The sequence below is a fragment of the Garra rufa genome, chromosome 21, assembly GCF_049309525.1.
Source record: "Garra rufa chromosome 21, GarRuf1.0, whole genome shotgun sequence".
In the NCBI taxonomy this organism is placed as follows: domain Eukaryota; kingdom Metazoa; phylum Chordata; class Actinopteri; order Cypriniformes; family Cyprinidae; genus Garra; species Garra rufa.
In genome coordinates this window covers 29,582,517-29,600,201 of record NC_133381.1, presented here as the reverse complement: position 1 = coordinate 29,600,201, position 17,685 = coordinate 29,582,517, and the positions used below count along the sequence as shown (strand labels likewise).

General features: G+C 35.0%; 1 protein-coding gene across 1 annotated transcript in view; it reads right to left on the bottom strand.

Moving 5' to 3' along the window:
- The window catches only part of LOC141296028 (CAP-Gly domain-containing linker protein 4), an 81,802-nt gene that overhangs the window by 10,587 nt on the left and 53,530 nt on the right, over positions 1-17,685 (bottom strand). Inside the window, exons 10-11 of the mRNA XM_073827309.1 lie at positions 5,261-5,443; positions 3,074-3,211 (exon numbers count right to left, since the gene is read on the bottom strand). Of these exons, the coding sequence (XP_073683410.1) occupies positions 3,074-3,211; positions 5,261-5,443 (321 nt within the window). The remainder of the gene's footprint in view (positions 1-3,073; positions 3,212-5,260; positions 5,444-17,685) is intronic.

Sequence of the window (17,685 nt, the reverse complement as noted above, 5' to 3'; positions counted from 1 at the left end):
TCACCATCAGCTGCTTTTTTTGCAGAAAATCTGGTGATCAAAAATGATTAGGCTGTAGTTAAGAACTGTTTTATGGACAGTTAGAATGTTTTGTATACGCAGACAAGGGTTTTATGATGGGCCTGTTTTGAACGTTTTGAATTTAGAAAAATGTTTTATTTCTTAAACATGTTTGAAGTTCTTAATAGATTTCACTGTTGCACATTTAGTCTTTTTATTTTTTTACAGTAATGTGCATTTTGCAGTTTGTTTACATGGTGTACAATGGATGCACATATTTATGACTTCTTGTTACAGTGTTCATTGAAAATAAAAGTTGTTTAAAATAAACTGTGTGCACCCTATTATTAATGTAGATGTGTATTTCAGTAATAAACTTAAGTAGGAGAGTTTCAGTTACCAGCATTTATATCAAAATATGGATCCCATGTCTGCAAAACTAACATTTTAAATGAAATATTGATAGCTAATCGATATCGAATCGAAACCATAAAAATAAGAATCGAATCGCCGAATTGGTCACAATACCCAACCCTACTAAATATCATATTTTTTTTATTTAGTACTGCCCTTCGGAGGCTACAGAAGATACTTAGATGTTTCCCAGAAGACATAATAAGTTAAATTTACCCTGATCTTCAAATTCAAAAAGTTTTCATGCATGTTTTTTCTTCTGGAGTTGCATATGAGTCCACATATCAGTTGTCCTCAGTGTGAAAAGAGATGGATCTCAAAATCAAACAGTCATTGTTGGCAAGGGTGCTGGAAAACCAAAGAATTTGTGGGACCTGAAGGATTTTTCTGAATAGCAGCAGGCAGTTTAACTGTTTAGGACAAACAAGGGACTCATGAACAACTATCACTACCAAAAAAAAAAAAAAAAAAAGGTAAGAACAGTATTAAGAATCAAGGGGATGTAAACTTTTGAACCAGGTCATTTTTATAAATTCAACTATTGTTTTCTCTTGTGGACTATATGTAAACATATTTTATGTAAAATATCTTATTTAGGTCAGTACTAAATAAACAATAACATGCATGTGGTATGATCCCTCTTCTTTTTTAATTAACATTTTGCAGATTCTGAAACTGTATATTCAGAAAATGTGTATATTCAGTAATATTTGATTAATAATTAAAACATTAGATTATATGATTATATCATTTGAACTAACAATGAACAATTCTACAGCATTTAATAATGCTAGTTAATGCTAATTTACCTCTGTTTAAATGCGCGAAAATTCATAGATGTTTAAAAGTCTGTATTCATGTTTTTACAAAACTAAAACTGATTAATTTAATTATGAAATAGACAAGTTGGACGGGATAGTCAAGGAAAAGCATCTAACAAACACCCAGTATACATGGAAAGTCCTTCAAAATTGTTGAAAAAGCATCCCAGGTGGCACCCTGAAACTGGCTGTGAGAATGCATGCATTTGAGAACGCGAGACAGCATGCAAAGCTGTTAGCAAGACATCAAAAATTTCTGAAAAGTTCTGATTCGTCAGTTTACTTTATTTAAATAATATGATACATGTTTGTATCTTTTGCATAATATATTTTGTTACAGTCCCTCCTGTACGTGTAATTGAACATTATGCACATCTAGCCAATATAATACCTGCCAAAGTAAATTATCCCAGACTTCTCTCTAAATCTGTTGTTTAGCTTTTGGTTTGATGAAATTGCTGCACTGCCTGATACATGAAAGTGCTCTCCGCACAAACCTCAGAGCTGAGTTCAACAGCACTCAGCGGTCATTAATTATGAGACCTGAGCGAACGTGTTTAAGCTTTTTATGCCAGTAGTTCAGCTACTCTAGATTCCCAGAACATGAACCAGTAGCATGCATTTAGCCAGTTTCATGTATTTAACTTTGCGGATAAATTTAAATGTAAATGTAAAAAAAAAAATACATAAGTCACAGCAGTTAATACAGTGATATGTCAAGTTATGTGACCAATGACACAGTGGCTTATTCAATAAAATACAAATCAATAAAGAAAATTGAACTTTCCAAGAAGAATAAACAGTATATTGAGTTGTTTGCCTAGCTTCAAGCATTAAAACCCATGTGTCTCGATCCACAGTGGCCATAAAGTGATAACTCATCATTGAAGCACAACTGCACCTGAATCCTGACTACGGTTCATTCACATTCACAACCACAAACAATATTAAATCATGTTTCTTGTCTGTTTACCAGTCTGTGGGAGGCCATGCTCCTTCACTAGCCAGACCAGCCAGACAGACTTAAAACATTTTGAATATTTCGGAAAGCACCTGACCTCAATAATAAACACAAAAGAGACTTTTTTGCTACTTCAGATTCCAGATTTTCAAATAGTTGTCCTATCCTAACAAACCATACATCGATGGAAAGCTTATTTATTTAGCGTTCAGATGATGTATGAATCTCAATTTTTAAAAAAAATGACCTCTATGGCTGGTTTTATGGTCCAGGGTCACATATAGGCTTTCTGACCCAAAGACAAACTAACATGCTACTTACAAAGAAATTGTAATGACTTAACAATGTATTAATTTATATACTTTTTTTTGACACTCCAGTTTTCATCTGTATAATCTGACCCCCAAAACAAAGCAAAAGAAGAGGCCTGAAACACAATGAAATCCTGCAAAAAAATCTAGTGTACTTCATAAAGCTGTAAATACAGCAACTTGCTGAAGAAGTGCTGAGCCCCACTCCCATTAAGTGAATAACCTTTATACGGTATACATTTGAAAACTGCTGCATTCAACTTAAAGACCTAACAGAGTAGCGGACATAAAATCCCAGCAGAATGACAGGTAAAGTGTGCATTAAGCGAATATGAGTGGCTGGCCTTTTACTCATTTATAAAATGTTTCTCTCTACATTGTGTGATATTAGACATCTTGGAACATTTATGCTGCTACTGAAATATGGCTTTAATTCATCTAGAGGCTACATAAAGGAGAGGGATCCAAGTACATTGGCTAAATGTGCAATTAACCCTGATCCATAGCGCACTTTCCAGAGTTATCTTATACTGCAGGAGGTTGTTAGAAAGGCAATAGTGTCATACCTGGAGCAAAACTGGTCTTGCCGTAATATCGTACAACACCCGTCCTTTGTCCCACCACCAATACACGCTCCCCTAAGTGCACATCTGGGCTCTCCTGTGCCATGCTACTGGCTGAAGGGGTTCTGCTGCGAGCAATTCCTAAAAAATAAAATAAAATACATCTTATCTCATAATCTCTTACACTGTATAATCGCCATCCAATGCAGTTATCATTTACAAAAGAAAGAAGAACTAAAAAAGAAAAAAATGAATACTATGAAAATCTATAGAAGTTATACCAAAACATCAACTGTAATAAATGACCACTATATGTATGAACCTTCTACTATTAATATCGATCTAAAAAAACTTTACGCAAATTGCACTCAAAATAGGAGAGAGTAAAGTAAGTTGCATCAGTTAATGTATCATAATGTATTATACATAAAATTTTAAATGTATTATAAATGTCATGTCATGTGACCAGATATGTAGAAAGGTTACTAATAAAAGTTTGTAAATACTTAGAAGTTATAAGCATTGCTATGCTAAATACTTTCCACATTGCAGTATAAATAAATTAAAAAGAAAGAAAGAAGGAAAGAAAGAAGGAGAGAGAGAGATAAAAAAAAAAAAACATTTAAGAAGCTACTGCAGCCATGCGAAATTTGCAGAAATGCAAGGAGGGAGCTTCTTTAAACAACATTAAACATTCTCATGACTAGGAATCTTTAAATGCTTTGAATAATGTACAGCAAAACAAGACTCAGCAAATGGATAATGCATTCATTTTTTGGGGGGGTTGGGGGTAATCAACTCATTTATGTTCACTGTGGGATTAGTCTTTGCCCTTGTGGGTGATGCAAGACTGTGTTCAGAACCTCATCCCTCTTTAGGGTTTATTTAGTGATAATATTGTTGCATATTATTATTTACAAATTAGGGTTGGGCGATGTCGACCAATTTGGCATCGTACGATATCTAACGTGAAACATCGCGATGGACGATGGCATCGTCCGCGGGGGTCGGGGAGAGAGCGGGAGTGCGGGATGGTTGTTGTTAAATAATTAATTCATAATGAATTAATTAATTGTAGCCTACCGTTTCGACCAGTGCTTAATTTGAGCCGGATTTTTAAAGATCCGGCATTAACAAGTGCATTAGATCGTGACAGTGCGTGCGTGCATACGAGACACAGCAAGCGCGGGTTTAAGTAGATGTATTTGGAGGATGTGTGTTGGTCCTTAACATATTTTCGACCAGTCAGCTTTAAGTTCAAAATCGCTCTCATTGATTGCTTACTGCTTAACCCACTCTCTCCAAATGCATTTAATGAGCAGCGGAATGTTTAGAGAGAAAGTGTAATATCAGAAATAATACCAAATCAAGGGAAATATTATTATGTATTAACATTATAAACACTATAAACATAGCTATAAGTTAGTTACCCTGACTCCAAAATGAATCATCTAAATGTAACGGTATTCTGAATAGAACAGGAATGAAACAAAATATATAAAGTTAAGAATCCAAAACCAAGCGAAACTAAAAATAGCAGGCGTTGGGCTCATGTACCTCTGTAATTCGGCACAAATCCAAGTGTTTCCATATTCCCAATGTATTAGAATGATAAACTGTTATTTATAATGTATATGTTTTGTATTGTACGTTTGTATTTTGATGGGGAAAAAAATATATATTCTCTTGTTTTTTGTTCCAAGCTCGGTTCGTTATGGTAAAACCATGAAAAAAGGCATATTTGGAGAAGTTTATTTAATCTAATTTAATTAAAATTATTTTGAATTTTTTCTGCTGTTTTTGTATGCCTCATTTATTAATGTAAACGAACTAGTTCATGTAATTCATTTGGAGTTCACTGCAATTTGTATTGTGATCGCTAACAACTTCCTTGTTATTATTTCCTCATAATAATAATAATAATAAAATAAGTAAAGATGCGGAAATTGAAAGCATGCATTTCATCTGGCTATATAGTGTGATTCAGTGTGTGTTTTTCGCGAGCGGGTTGCTGCTGCGGCGGGGGCGGGGCAGGGGTGGAGCGGAGGATCGCGATGCTGGCTCAGCATCGTGATGTCTATCGGCCATCGGCGATGGACGATGGCATCGTCTATCGACCCAACCCTATTACAAATACAAAATGCTAATTATTGTAGATAGTAAAAAGTTGAGTTTGTAACAAGGACAGACCAGAGTACGGGGTGGCGGTGAGGGAACGGGAGGGGGGAGGAGTAGATCTGGTACTGGGAGGAATCCGTTCCTGCCATGGCCGCAGCGGTGGTCTCTGACGTGGAAGTGGCCGTGGTGGTCGCCTGGGAGTTTGTCTGGAGTCCAAAGAGGAAGATGAGGTGGAACAACTGCGTGAAAGAAGACCTGTGCAGACAGAAAATACAGACAGATCTGGAATGAGGAAGAATAGAGTGGAATTGTACTAAAGAAAACCACAATGGGACCCAAGCTGATCTAAAAAGTAAAAAGAAATACCACAATTGCCTCTATTTTGAAATAATAGATGCTATTGATTGATATACAGTGGCCTTTGCTAATATTGGCACCATTGGTAAAGATGAGCAAAGGAGGCTAAGAAAATAAATCTACATTGTTATCCTTTTGATCGTTAATTAAAAAAACCTTTCATTGAAGTAAAACAATTGAAAGTGGGGGGAAACTCACATTATGAAATAAATGTTTTTTTTTCTCCGATGCCTCAATTGGCCACAATTATTGGCACCCCAAGAAATTCTTATGAGTAAAATATCTCTGAAGTATATTCCATTCATATTTACATTTTTAGCACACCAGGGTGACTAGGAGCAGGAAATTGTCCAGCCATGACTTCCTGTTCCATATGATTATAAATATGAGGGAAAACAAAGGTCAAATTCTCTTAAGAAATAAAACCAAAGAATGTAGTTCTGATGTGTAGAACAAGATTGTTGAGCTTCACAAAATAGAAAGTGGCTATAAGAAAATAGCTAAAGCATTGAAAATCCCCATTTCCACCATCAGAGCAATAATTAGGTTAAGACTGGGTTTGTGGTCCAGGGTCACACATAATTACCACATGTTGTTCGGGAGCGTAAAAAAAAAAAAAAAAAAAAACTTCCTCACTCATCCAAAAACAAACTCCAGCATATTCAGTTTGTCAGATGCGACTGGAACTTCAAACTGAACTGGCTGCTATGGTCAGCTATTTTTGCAGCAAACCCGCCAGATTGGTTGGTGCAAACAGGGATAAAAAGTATGCGCAGTTAAATATACTGCTGGATCTTTTAATATTGTTTGCCTATTTTTCTGACAGAGGTCCTGGACATCTTGTTCAGATTCATGGCATCATGGATTCTATCAAATACCAACAGATAAAAACCTAAACCTGACTGCCTCTGTTAGAAATGCTGCATCTTACATCAGGTCAATGATCCAAAACAAACATCAAAATCAACACAAAAATGTGTCACTGAGCACTAAATAAAGCTTCTGCCATGGCCGTCCCAGTTCCCTGACCTGAACCCTAAAGAAAATGAGTGGGGTGAACTGAAGAGAAGCAGCAACAACATGAATGGACTGGTCTCTGATCTCTTGTCAGGTGTTCTCCAAACTCAATCAGGCATTACAGGAGAAAACTCAGAGCTGTAATCTTAGGAAAAGGACCTTGCAATAATTGGGTGACAATAATTGTGGCCAATGTGACCTTACTTCAATGATAAGTTAGAATTTTGTGTTTTTGAATGAAAGAGCAAAAGGATAAACAATGCAGATTTATTTTTACAGCCAGCTTTGTTCAAATTTACCAGGGGTGCCAATATTAGTGGAGAGCACTGTAGTTGTCTAAATGGTAAATGTTAGTTTCATTAAATGTTGTACAATTTGAGTTTCACTGCTTAAAATTGTTGTGAAGATTTCAACAAATATGAGCAGTTTATGGACAGAATTTGATCAAATTCAAAATATGAATATAGAAAAAAAATCTTTAAAGTCTCTCAGAATTAAACATTTATAGGAGGTGTCCCTGATTATGGACAGAAAAGAGTACAGAAATGATGACATGATGACAAATGATGATGTTCATGATGTAATGCACACAACTTCTGTTTTTTTTTTCACACACCTTTTCCGACATGCATTAGGCAGAATAAAATCATATAGAACAGGAAAATTACTCCCAGTTGCCATTACCCTCTCCTCCTCCTTGCCTATATTACATCTCGCACACGTGAGATCACACGCACTTCACTTCTATTGGTATTCGCCACGCTGTGTTACTTCTCATTTACATAAAGTTAAACTTTAACACAGCCACATTGGTTGCTGCTACTCGTGTCACTTCATATTGCCAACTCTCACTGAAAATGACTGACTTCAGGTCATTTTGTCACTGCAAATAGCTGTTAGTGTAAATGTCGCTTGATGAGCCAAGTGTTAAAGTTTCATAATGCTCCAATCGGTAATTGCACAAGAAGCATTACATGAATTAGTGCTAGAATTATTCTAACAAAGCTCTATAATGTCACTAAGTGGTCAAACCAATTAAATAATTAACCAGTGATTATCATACTAAATAATTAGCATGATAAAACAGCCGATGAAAAACCTCTACCAATATGAACAGCACAAAAATCAGTCCATGCAGTGAAGAATTAATATAAAAACTGAACAGGTAAGTATCTGACACAGCAATTGAGGCTTGCCAACATCTCAAGGTCACATGGTGTTATGCTTCCCAGCTGACTTCAGACTAAGACAGAGTTAATTTCAAACGGTTTATTTTGGCAGAATGATAAAACTTCAAACACCACTGGAAAAACAACAGGAAATAATATTTCAAATTCTATTGACTACAGATTGCAGTATGAGTGGCCATATTAACACAATGTTCATTCACAGAATTTTTGGCAAAGTCATCGCCTCACTGTTGGTTTTGATGATTTGTTTATATTATCAATACTCAAAATCATACAGTCATTGTTGGAAAGGGTTCAAATACAGAAAAATGCTGGAAAAACAAATAATTTGTAGGACCTGAAGGATGTTTCTGAAAAACAGCAGGCAGTTTAACTGTTAGGAACAAACAAACAATGGACTCATGAACAGCTATCACTAAACAAAAACAACAACAACAACATCAACAACAAAAGCACAGCTATGGATAATTTAGGTAACAACACAGTATTAAGAAACAAGAGGATGTAAACTTTTGAACCAGGTCATTATTAACTATTATTTTCTCTTGTGGACTATAAACATATTATATGTGAAATAACTTATTTAGGTCAGTACTAAATAAACAATAACATGCATTTTGTATGCATCTCTCTTGTTTTGGTAAAATAATTAACATTTTGCAGATTCTGCAGATTTCCTCAACTGTATATATATTCACTGATATTCTGATCCCTACATATGGCTTGGATCCCTCAAGCCCTCCTTTTTTCATCTATTTTATCCTCTGCCAGATGTCAATCGGATGTAAGTCTGACGACCCGCATGATTTGATTTATCATCCATGTCCGTCGCTTAGATGATCCAGGACAAGTTTCACACCAAAGTTTAATACATAGAGTAAGAAGTTTGTTCAAAAACTGACCAACAATATACCAGACACTAAATGCAAAAGTCATTTTATTTAATTATTTTAGCATTCCAGCCCTTTCATATGTTGTCTTTGAAGCCTGTCTGAATTCCAGCCAAATGTTAATTTTGTTGAACCATGGAAAAGTGCCCGAGCCTTGGCACAGCACCACATATATCTAACAAGACCTAAAAACTTTATCTACTACACTTAAAGGACCAAGAAATAGGGCACATGAGAGAAGCAGCTTTAACCTTCCAGCTCTTGGAAAGCAGTTTGGAATGAGGGCTCTCATTAAGCCATCATATTCACAGACCTTCATGGGCTAAAGAGTTCATTAATGAAACAAGTTTAGAGGCTAATTGATAAGCGAGAGCCAAGACTTTTAGAACAGACTGTAATGCCCCAAACACAGTCTGGTATTAAAATACAGTCCAAAAATGTTATCTAAGCCCTATGTATTAAGCCCACCCTCATTTAGGAGGTGGCAGCAGTGCTGGAGGAATGTAGAATGATTTAAAATCAAAGGACATCTTATTATAACTGTCCTTGGAGGTAGAGACAATATGACAAAAAAAAAGTACAAAAAAATTCTAAAAGGTAGACTTAAAGGGCACCTATTATGCCCATTTTTACAAGATGTAATATTGGTCTTGGGTGTCACCAGAATGTGTCTGTTAGGTTTCACCTCTAAATACCACACAGATCATTTATTTATAACGTAGAAAATTTTTGGGGCGTGTCTAAAAAAAAAAAAAAAAAAAAAAGAAAGAAAGGTTTTGGTGTAGATCACTTTAAATGCAAATGAGCTGCATATTCCCGCTCCATCTTCATTAGAAAGCGTAGCATATAGACGTTTTTCCTGAACACGGAAGTAAGTCCGACTCTTAACTGAAAGAATGCTTTGCATTTCCGGTCTGCATTGTTTCTAGTCAAATTAGGGTATATTCCGAGCTAATAAACTAATGTTAAACCTATTAAAATGTTTTTAAAAAGCACATGGCTCCATAGCGCCATCACTTGGCAATGTCGCAATGACCGTCATTTGTCAGTGCCTCACTTTAATGAGTGTGTAGATGACACGAAGCAGCGGACGTTAGCTACATTAAAAACAGATGGACGCTATTTGAATGGGTTCCTATGGAAACCGGAACAGAAAAGCATTCAATCTGACGTTAGAATTCGTAATGGCGGCGCTCATCGTTTACTCAGAAAAAAGGTCTATACATCTCTGCTTTGCATACCTACAGTAGTGTTGCCAAGTCCACACTTTTTTCCACAGAATTGGGCTACTTTAACACTGCTGCCGTGAGTTGTTTTCATGCCCACGGATGGAAGTGACCCCAATAACGTGATATTTAGCTCCTGAAATGTAAATTTTACCAGGGGAACCCCGCCAAAAAGGGTGTATTTTACCCCCAGAATGCAATTTTTACTGGGGACCCCCTCCAAAACACATTTGGGCTAGTTTTTATTTATTTTTGACATGTTTGCCTTTTATTGATAGGATAGTAATGAGACAGGAAATGAAGTGGGAGAGAGAGAAGGGATAGGATCGGGAAAGCTCAATAAGCCAGGACTTGAACACGGGATGCCCGAAGTGCAACAGCGCATGTCGACGCACTGCCCACGAGGCTATCGGCACCAACGCAATTGGGCTAGTTTTGAGTAACAATTGGGCGGGTTTTGTTGTGAAAACCTGGCAACCCTGACCTGCAGCAATAAGTACTAATAGTGAGAGAACCAGTGTTCAGCCTTACATGGATAAATCAGAGTCAGATGAAGGAGAGACTCTGGCAGAAGAAACACCTATGATAATGAACCAGGATGTCTCTGAGTGGTTATTTGATACATTTATGTACTTCTAGAGTTTTCACAGCCCATTTGCAATGACGGATTAGCAACACACACCCAAATACGTCGACAACGTTCGCTATGCACTTTAACAAAACAACACGCACACAAATATGATTAAAATGTTAGCTTAGCACTATAACTACATAACATTCATGTGAGGGGAACGTTTTACATTCAAACAGAACACTGGGATTGCTTACATTGTTGACGTTACAGCTGCTCAATTGCGGGGAAAATGAAGGACAGTGTACAACCAAAGACAACTTGCTGATAGCAGAAACTATGGTATTGGTAAACCTGAGTGGCGCTAACTTCATACATCCAGTCAAACTAGTAAACAACTAGGCAAATGCAACAGAAAAATTACCAAAGAAATTACAAGTTGCAGAGGCCACTTGAAATGGTCTTATCTTGAGGAATTACAGCAATATATTGAGTCTATTCAAACACTTTAAGCTTTGAGGCCACAGTTGTTCAGCATTGTATGAATCATGTAAAACAGGGAAGGCACATCATGTTTGACACCACAAAAACAAAAGCATCAGAATCATTAGTTCTGTACACAAGGCGTACACAGGGACCACACAAAGAAGCAGCATCTATTGAAGTGTCTCAACACGCGGTCCCCAAGGACCCCTTAAAATGCTAATATATGCACAGTGAGCACACCAAAACAACCAAGATGGTGTCATCCCTGACCTTTACAAACATTATTAAGGCTAACCAGTTCAATATTAACACTGGAATAAATAGCATAAACAGACAGAATGTACTAAACCAGAAGAAACACGGCAGTTCATGTTGTATTTGAGTAGATAAGGAGACAAGTAAATGTTTAATTAATAACTACCTGTTTTAAAAACAATAATTAGAATAAACAACTCCTCCACCAACTCAATATAGGTGTCCAATTTATTAGCCTATGTATTGGCTATTTTAAAATCAGCTGATCTGTTTTAATCAATCATCTGTTTTATCATTTCACAGCAAGTTAAATCTGAATTCAACAATTACACAAATAGAAACAAAACAGAAGCAATGCAGTTATGAAGAGGTGTAGAGTGAGACATTACATTTATCTGAATATGAAAATAATAAAGTATGACCAAGATTTTTTGGGAACATTAGTCAGGCAGACAGTCACGTACTTTTATTTATTTATTTATTTTTTTTTTTTTTAGTTTTTATGTTCTCAGACTCACAAAAATAAATATAGAGCATATTTATTCTCAACATGTTCTCTGTTGCCCTTCAAATATATATGCTACATAGTCAACAAAACAGATTTTCACTCTGAAAAGTTCTAATTAACTTTGACATGCTGAATCTTGAGGAGAAGCAATTTCGGCATCATTAACCCTTGTGCATTGTTTCAATTTACAACCTTTCGTTATGTTTCGTGGCTGAAAACAGCCACTACTTTAAACTGCTGTAAAAATGTATCAGATAAATATTTTTTTCAAATTTTTTTGCATAAATCTATTAATCAATCTCAGTCCTGCTCAAAAATACTAAATGTTTAAAAAAAATTCAGGATTTTAACTCTTTAATTGCCAAATTCCTAAATGATGTCACTGATTTTGGGAAAAAAAAAACACAAAATTACTCATTTTCAATATAAAAGGTAATTGTGGCCTGGATTTTTTTTTACCTTTTTAACAGTCTTGGACATGTGAAAGATTAGTGAGAACATTGGCTTTCATGCATTGTTAGTTTTGGCGCAGCATCAGATTTTCATTTTTTCTCCCTCATTTATTGTTTGTGGCTGTTTTTGCCCCATTGACTTCCATTATAACCACATTTTTTGATTGCAAAGCCATGACACCATATAATGCTGAATTCTTGATTGTTTGTGGTTTTCCCTGTTGGGAAGGGGTCAAATTTGTAAATTGTACTGTTGATTATCAGTTGGCCCCATTAACCCTTTAGATAGGCCTTTGCAAAAAAAAGCTTAGTTTTACATAGAGTTCTATGGAGTATAACGACATATTATAGTGTGCGTGTATGTATGTGTGTGTGAGCGTGTGTGAGTGTGTGAAAGTGTGTGCGAGTGTATGAGAGTGTGTGTGAGTGTCTGTGAGTGTGAGAGAGACCTCTGTGCACCTTGATACACCTCAGAAAATCAAAAAAAGCACCTCAGCTCTCAGAACTATATGGTAAACAAATACATAAATATACTTTCTTTATTTTTGTTTACTCCATGTCGTTCTGAGAGCTGAGGTGCTTATTTAGATTTTCTCAGGGGTATCAAGGTGCACAAAGGTCTCTCTCACACTTTCACACACTTTCACTCACTTTCACACACTCACACACGCTCACACACACATACATACACGCACACTATAATATGTCGTTATACTCCATAGAACTCTATGTAAAACTAAGCTTTTTGTTGCAGGGAGAAAAAAAGAAAATCGGATGCTGCGCCAAAACTAACAATGCATGAGAGCCAATCTTCTTACTAATCGTTCACATGTCCAAGACTGTTAAAAAGGTAAAAAAAAATCCAGGCCACAATTACCTTTTATATTTTAAATTAGTAATTTTGTGGGTTTTTTTTCCCCAAATCAGTGACATCATTTAGGAATTTGGCAATTAAAAAGATAAAATCCTGAATTTTTTTTAAACATTTAGTATTTTTGAGCAGGACTGAGGTTGATTAATAGATTTATGCCAAAAAAATTGAAAAAATATTTATCTGATACATTTTTACAGCAGTTTAAAGTAGTGGCTGTTTTCAGCCACGAAACATAACGAAAGGGTAGTAAATTTGCCCAAAGTGTACTGTTGAGTTTTTGAAAAATTTCAAAGCATTTTCCCAAAATATGTATCAAAATAAGATTAGTCACCAAAAATCATTCCATTTGCTTTAACAGAGAAAAAGTTGTGGCCAAATTAAGACTCAACAGCACCCCTCAGTGGACGAAAACGTCCCTAACAACACATAAGGGTTAAAACACAAAGCTTGAAACAACTGTACATTGCGCTGTGCTAAACGTAATAAGCACTAAAGAATAACAAGTAGCAAATGGAAATGAATTATAAAAGAGACCATGAAATCTGGTTCAGTCAATTCAAATGGGGTCTGTGGAGTGTTTTAAAGATGCTCAAAATGAGAGTACAACATTCACAGCACAATCTTATGAAGTTATTCTTATGCAGACAAAACATTTATGGACCACCCTAAAGCAAAAGCATTAAACCCGCGCTAGACTCATCATCTGTCTTTATGGATCACACTGCTCAAAGAAATACTGAAATCAACAAAACAAAACGCCCAGCAAATATAAAAAGTTTTCTCAAATCGCAAATCATATGGTTGGACTTTTAGAGATGTTTTAATGTGAACTAGTATTTAAAGCATAAAAATAAAATATGTGGACAAAATTAGCAATGTGATATATATATATATATATATATATATATATATTTGTATAATTTAAGCACATCTCCAACCTCTAGGAATGATTCTCCACTAAATATCAACAGTTCAAACATCAAAAGGAAATTGAGATGGTTATACAACCACATGAACTATAAAGATTTACTACAAAGGGTTACAGCGGTAACAAACACACCACTTTTCCCTCGTTCTTTTTCATGACAAATTACTGCCAGTCTGTTCAGCCTGATGTGAGAACTGCTCATTAAGCTTGGCTTCATTGGACAATCAATCAACGGGGAACATGAAAATCCACCACGGTCCACTATTCAAATCACCTCAGGAATAAAAGTGAAAAAGCAACACCTTGAAATGGCACTGATTAGAGGACAACATGCAGCTGTGGTTTCTTCTGTGGCAGCCGAGAGGATGGTGACATCATTAAAATGTAATTTTAAAGACAATGCGTTGCTTGGATATTGTTTTATGTGAGCATGTTGGAGGTGCACACAGAGGCATTCTGGTAATTGGGTGTTTGAATGTGCGTCACATTTGAAGTCGGTCCATGAGTGACTCACAAGTGCCCTACAGAGCACGGTTTCTGTCGTCTTCCTTGGATGTGCATATTAGTCTTAATGCGCACAGTGTGACTCAAACCCTCCCAACCAAAAACGAAAACGAAGAACGAAAATGGAAAAAGTGTGAAGGTGTAGAGAAGAACATGACAAAGAGGTTTAGGAACAAAAAACCGTGGGTGGGCATAACAAGGCTGTCTAAAAAATATATTTTTGCTTCTTTAAAAAGATGTGACAATTCTTTTAGGTTTTACAGCTATATGCCAGAATTTAAGTATTCAATTACAAGATGAGATAAATATTCATAAAGAGGTAAATAATAGCTCCTGTTTTGGTGGCAATCTTATAAAACATGTAAAGAAATGTCTGAGCGCCCTTCCTTAAAAATAATAATTATTCTATTAATAATTATTCTATTATAGTCAGACTGACTGACTGACTATATTATTATAGTTAACTAAAACAAATTTCTGATTTTCATTTAGTTTAACAATGTAATAAAATAACAAACTATACATTAATAAAAACTATTGCCCCCCCCCAAAAAAACCTAAATAAATAAATACACTGTTTTGAGATCAGTAAGATCTTATGCTCATCAAGGCTGCATTTACTTGATCAAAAACACAGAAAAAAAACTGTAATATTATGAAATAGTATTACAGTTTAAAATAATGGCTTTCTATTTTAATATATTTTAAAATATAATCGATTCCTGTGATGCAAAGCTGAATTTTTATCAGCCATTAGTCCAGTCTTCAGTGTCACAGTGTTTCCTTCAGAAATAATTTTGATATGCTGATTTATACAGTTTTCAACATTGATAATAAATCAGAATATTAGAATGACTTCTGAAAGAACATGTCACTGAAGACTGGAGTAATGATGTACTGATGAAAATTTGGTTTGCATCACAGAAATAAATTACATTTAAGAATATATTCACATAGAAAACTGTTATTTAACATTGAAATAATATTTGCACCATATTACTGTTTTTTTTCTGGACTTTTGGTCAAATCAATGCAGCATTGAGAAACTTCTTTAAAAAACAAAAAAATTCTTACTGATCCCAAACTTTTGAACGGCAGTGTAAATACAAATCAAAATAATGAAAACTCATGATGATGATGATTAAATAAAATGAACATGGAAAATACTAAAAAATTAAAATGGACACAAAATATTTAAAGCTATAATAGTATCTCAATGATACTAAAATAAGCACAGCTGACTAACTGGAAACAATAATTAAATAATAATAATATTTAGCCACAATTATTTACATCTTTATGATTAAGCATTTTTTTCGTAATTGGATAGTTATGTGTACATTTGTAAACTAGAAACAACTCTCTCTTTAAATAGCCATTATTATTATTAATAATAATAAATAGTTAATAAACTGACAATTTCAGAACATTAAGAATTTGCATTGTGACAATTAAGCTAATTTTGCCGTCAGTTCCTCATGAGCCTCTAGACATGCCAAGAAAAATAAATAAATAAATAAATAAAAACACACACACACAGATAATAAAAACAAAATGGGAAGGGGAAAAAAGCCCAAGAGGGGAAGCAGAAAAACATTTGTCGTATTACAATGCCTTAAGGGCTCTTCATAAAAGTGCTATTGCCACACAAAGCTATTGAGATCCATATGTCTGCATTTAGCTGTCTGAGTGGACAATACCTGGGCCCTGGAGGAAGACACAGTGGAAATGCTTGTCTCTGAGATAATAGGAAAACAGATCAACAATGTTACACCAATCTGGTAAAAAAAACACCCAACACTCAGCAGGCCACATAGCCAGAGCAATGGGAAGTCCCTAGTGTAACAGAGGTGATGAGAACAACTGCTGTTCATCAGCATTAGTGCACTAATGGAAGTCTGTGTGGGCACACTACCTGTCTCCGTAGACATATATTATGAGAAATGAAAGTCTCAGCAGGTTACAGGATATTTAAGTGTTAGGTACACTGTACTTAAAACTGATGCCCTTAGAACTGTGGTGGAGAATTTTTTTTTTTTTCTTTTTTTCTAAATTTTAGTATTTTCTTTTTATATAGCGTAGTATATGTTTGTCATATGTTTATCATAATTTAAGACATAGATATCTTCAGTCATGTCACTGGTCATGATTGTTTGAGATTTTCACTACTTTTATTAACATTTTTGTTTCGGAAGCTACTTTTACATGGTCCAAATGTTTTCAAAATGTAGGCTAGAATATGATATGAAAATAAGAAACTTCATTATAAATATACAAGTAGTATAATATCAGCAAAAGATGTTGTTCTAAAAAATCAGCACGACTTTGATTCGGCTGTAGATATTCACAGCCAAGCTGAGATTCATACAGCAACAGTGATTTTCAACAGAATTTTCAGCAAGTTTAATACTGCTTTTATAAATTTGTTCAATAAAAAGAAAATACAATATTGTGTAACCTACTTTTTAGAAAGTACTGTCTATTTTTGCTCTTCCTACAAAAATAGTTCTGAAGGAAACTAAAGCAGGATCAACCACTGGACTGAATTTTTTTTTTATTAATAAATTGAGAGAATAATTTCATTATCCACTCATTCATTATAAAATACTAGTGTAACAACTTAAAGAGCAGGTCATATGTGACCCTGGACCACAAAACCAGTCTTAAGTCGCTGGGGTATATTTGTAGCAATAGCCAAAAATACATTGCATGGGTCAACATTTTAGATTTTTCTTTTATGCCAAAAATCATTAGGAAATTAAGTAAAGATCATGTTCCATGATGATTCTTTGTAAAATTCCTACTGTAAATATATCAAAATGTAATTTTTGATTAGTAATATGCATTGTTAAGAACCTAATTTGGACAACTTTAAAGGTGATTTTCTCAGTATTTAGATTTTTTTGCACCCTCAGATTCCTGATTTTCAAACAGATGTATCTCAACCAAATATTGTCCTATCATAACAAACCATACATCAATAGAAAGCTTATTTATTGAGTATTCATATGATGTATACATCTCAGTTTTGTACAATTTAACCTTATGACTGGTTTTGTGGCCCAGGGTCACATATGGGTTTTCAAAAAATAGATTTTCTTCAATGTAAACAGTCTGCAAAGCTGTTAATCAAAAGTCCACTATACATAAAGATATTGTCTCTCAAAAGAAGGAGTGAACTCAGAATCACCTTAACAAGGCGTCATATTTTCGAATCTTCTGCCGATCTACGTCACTGG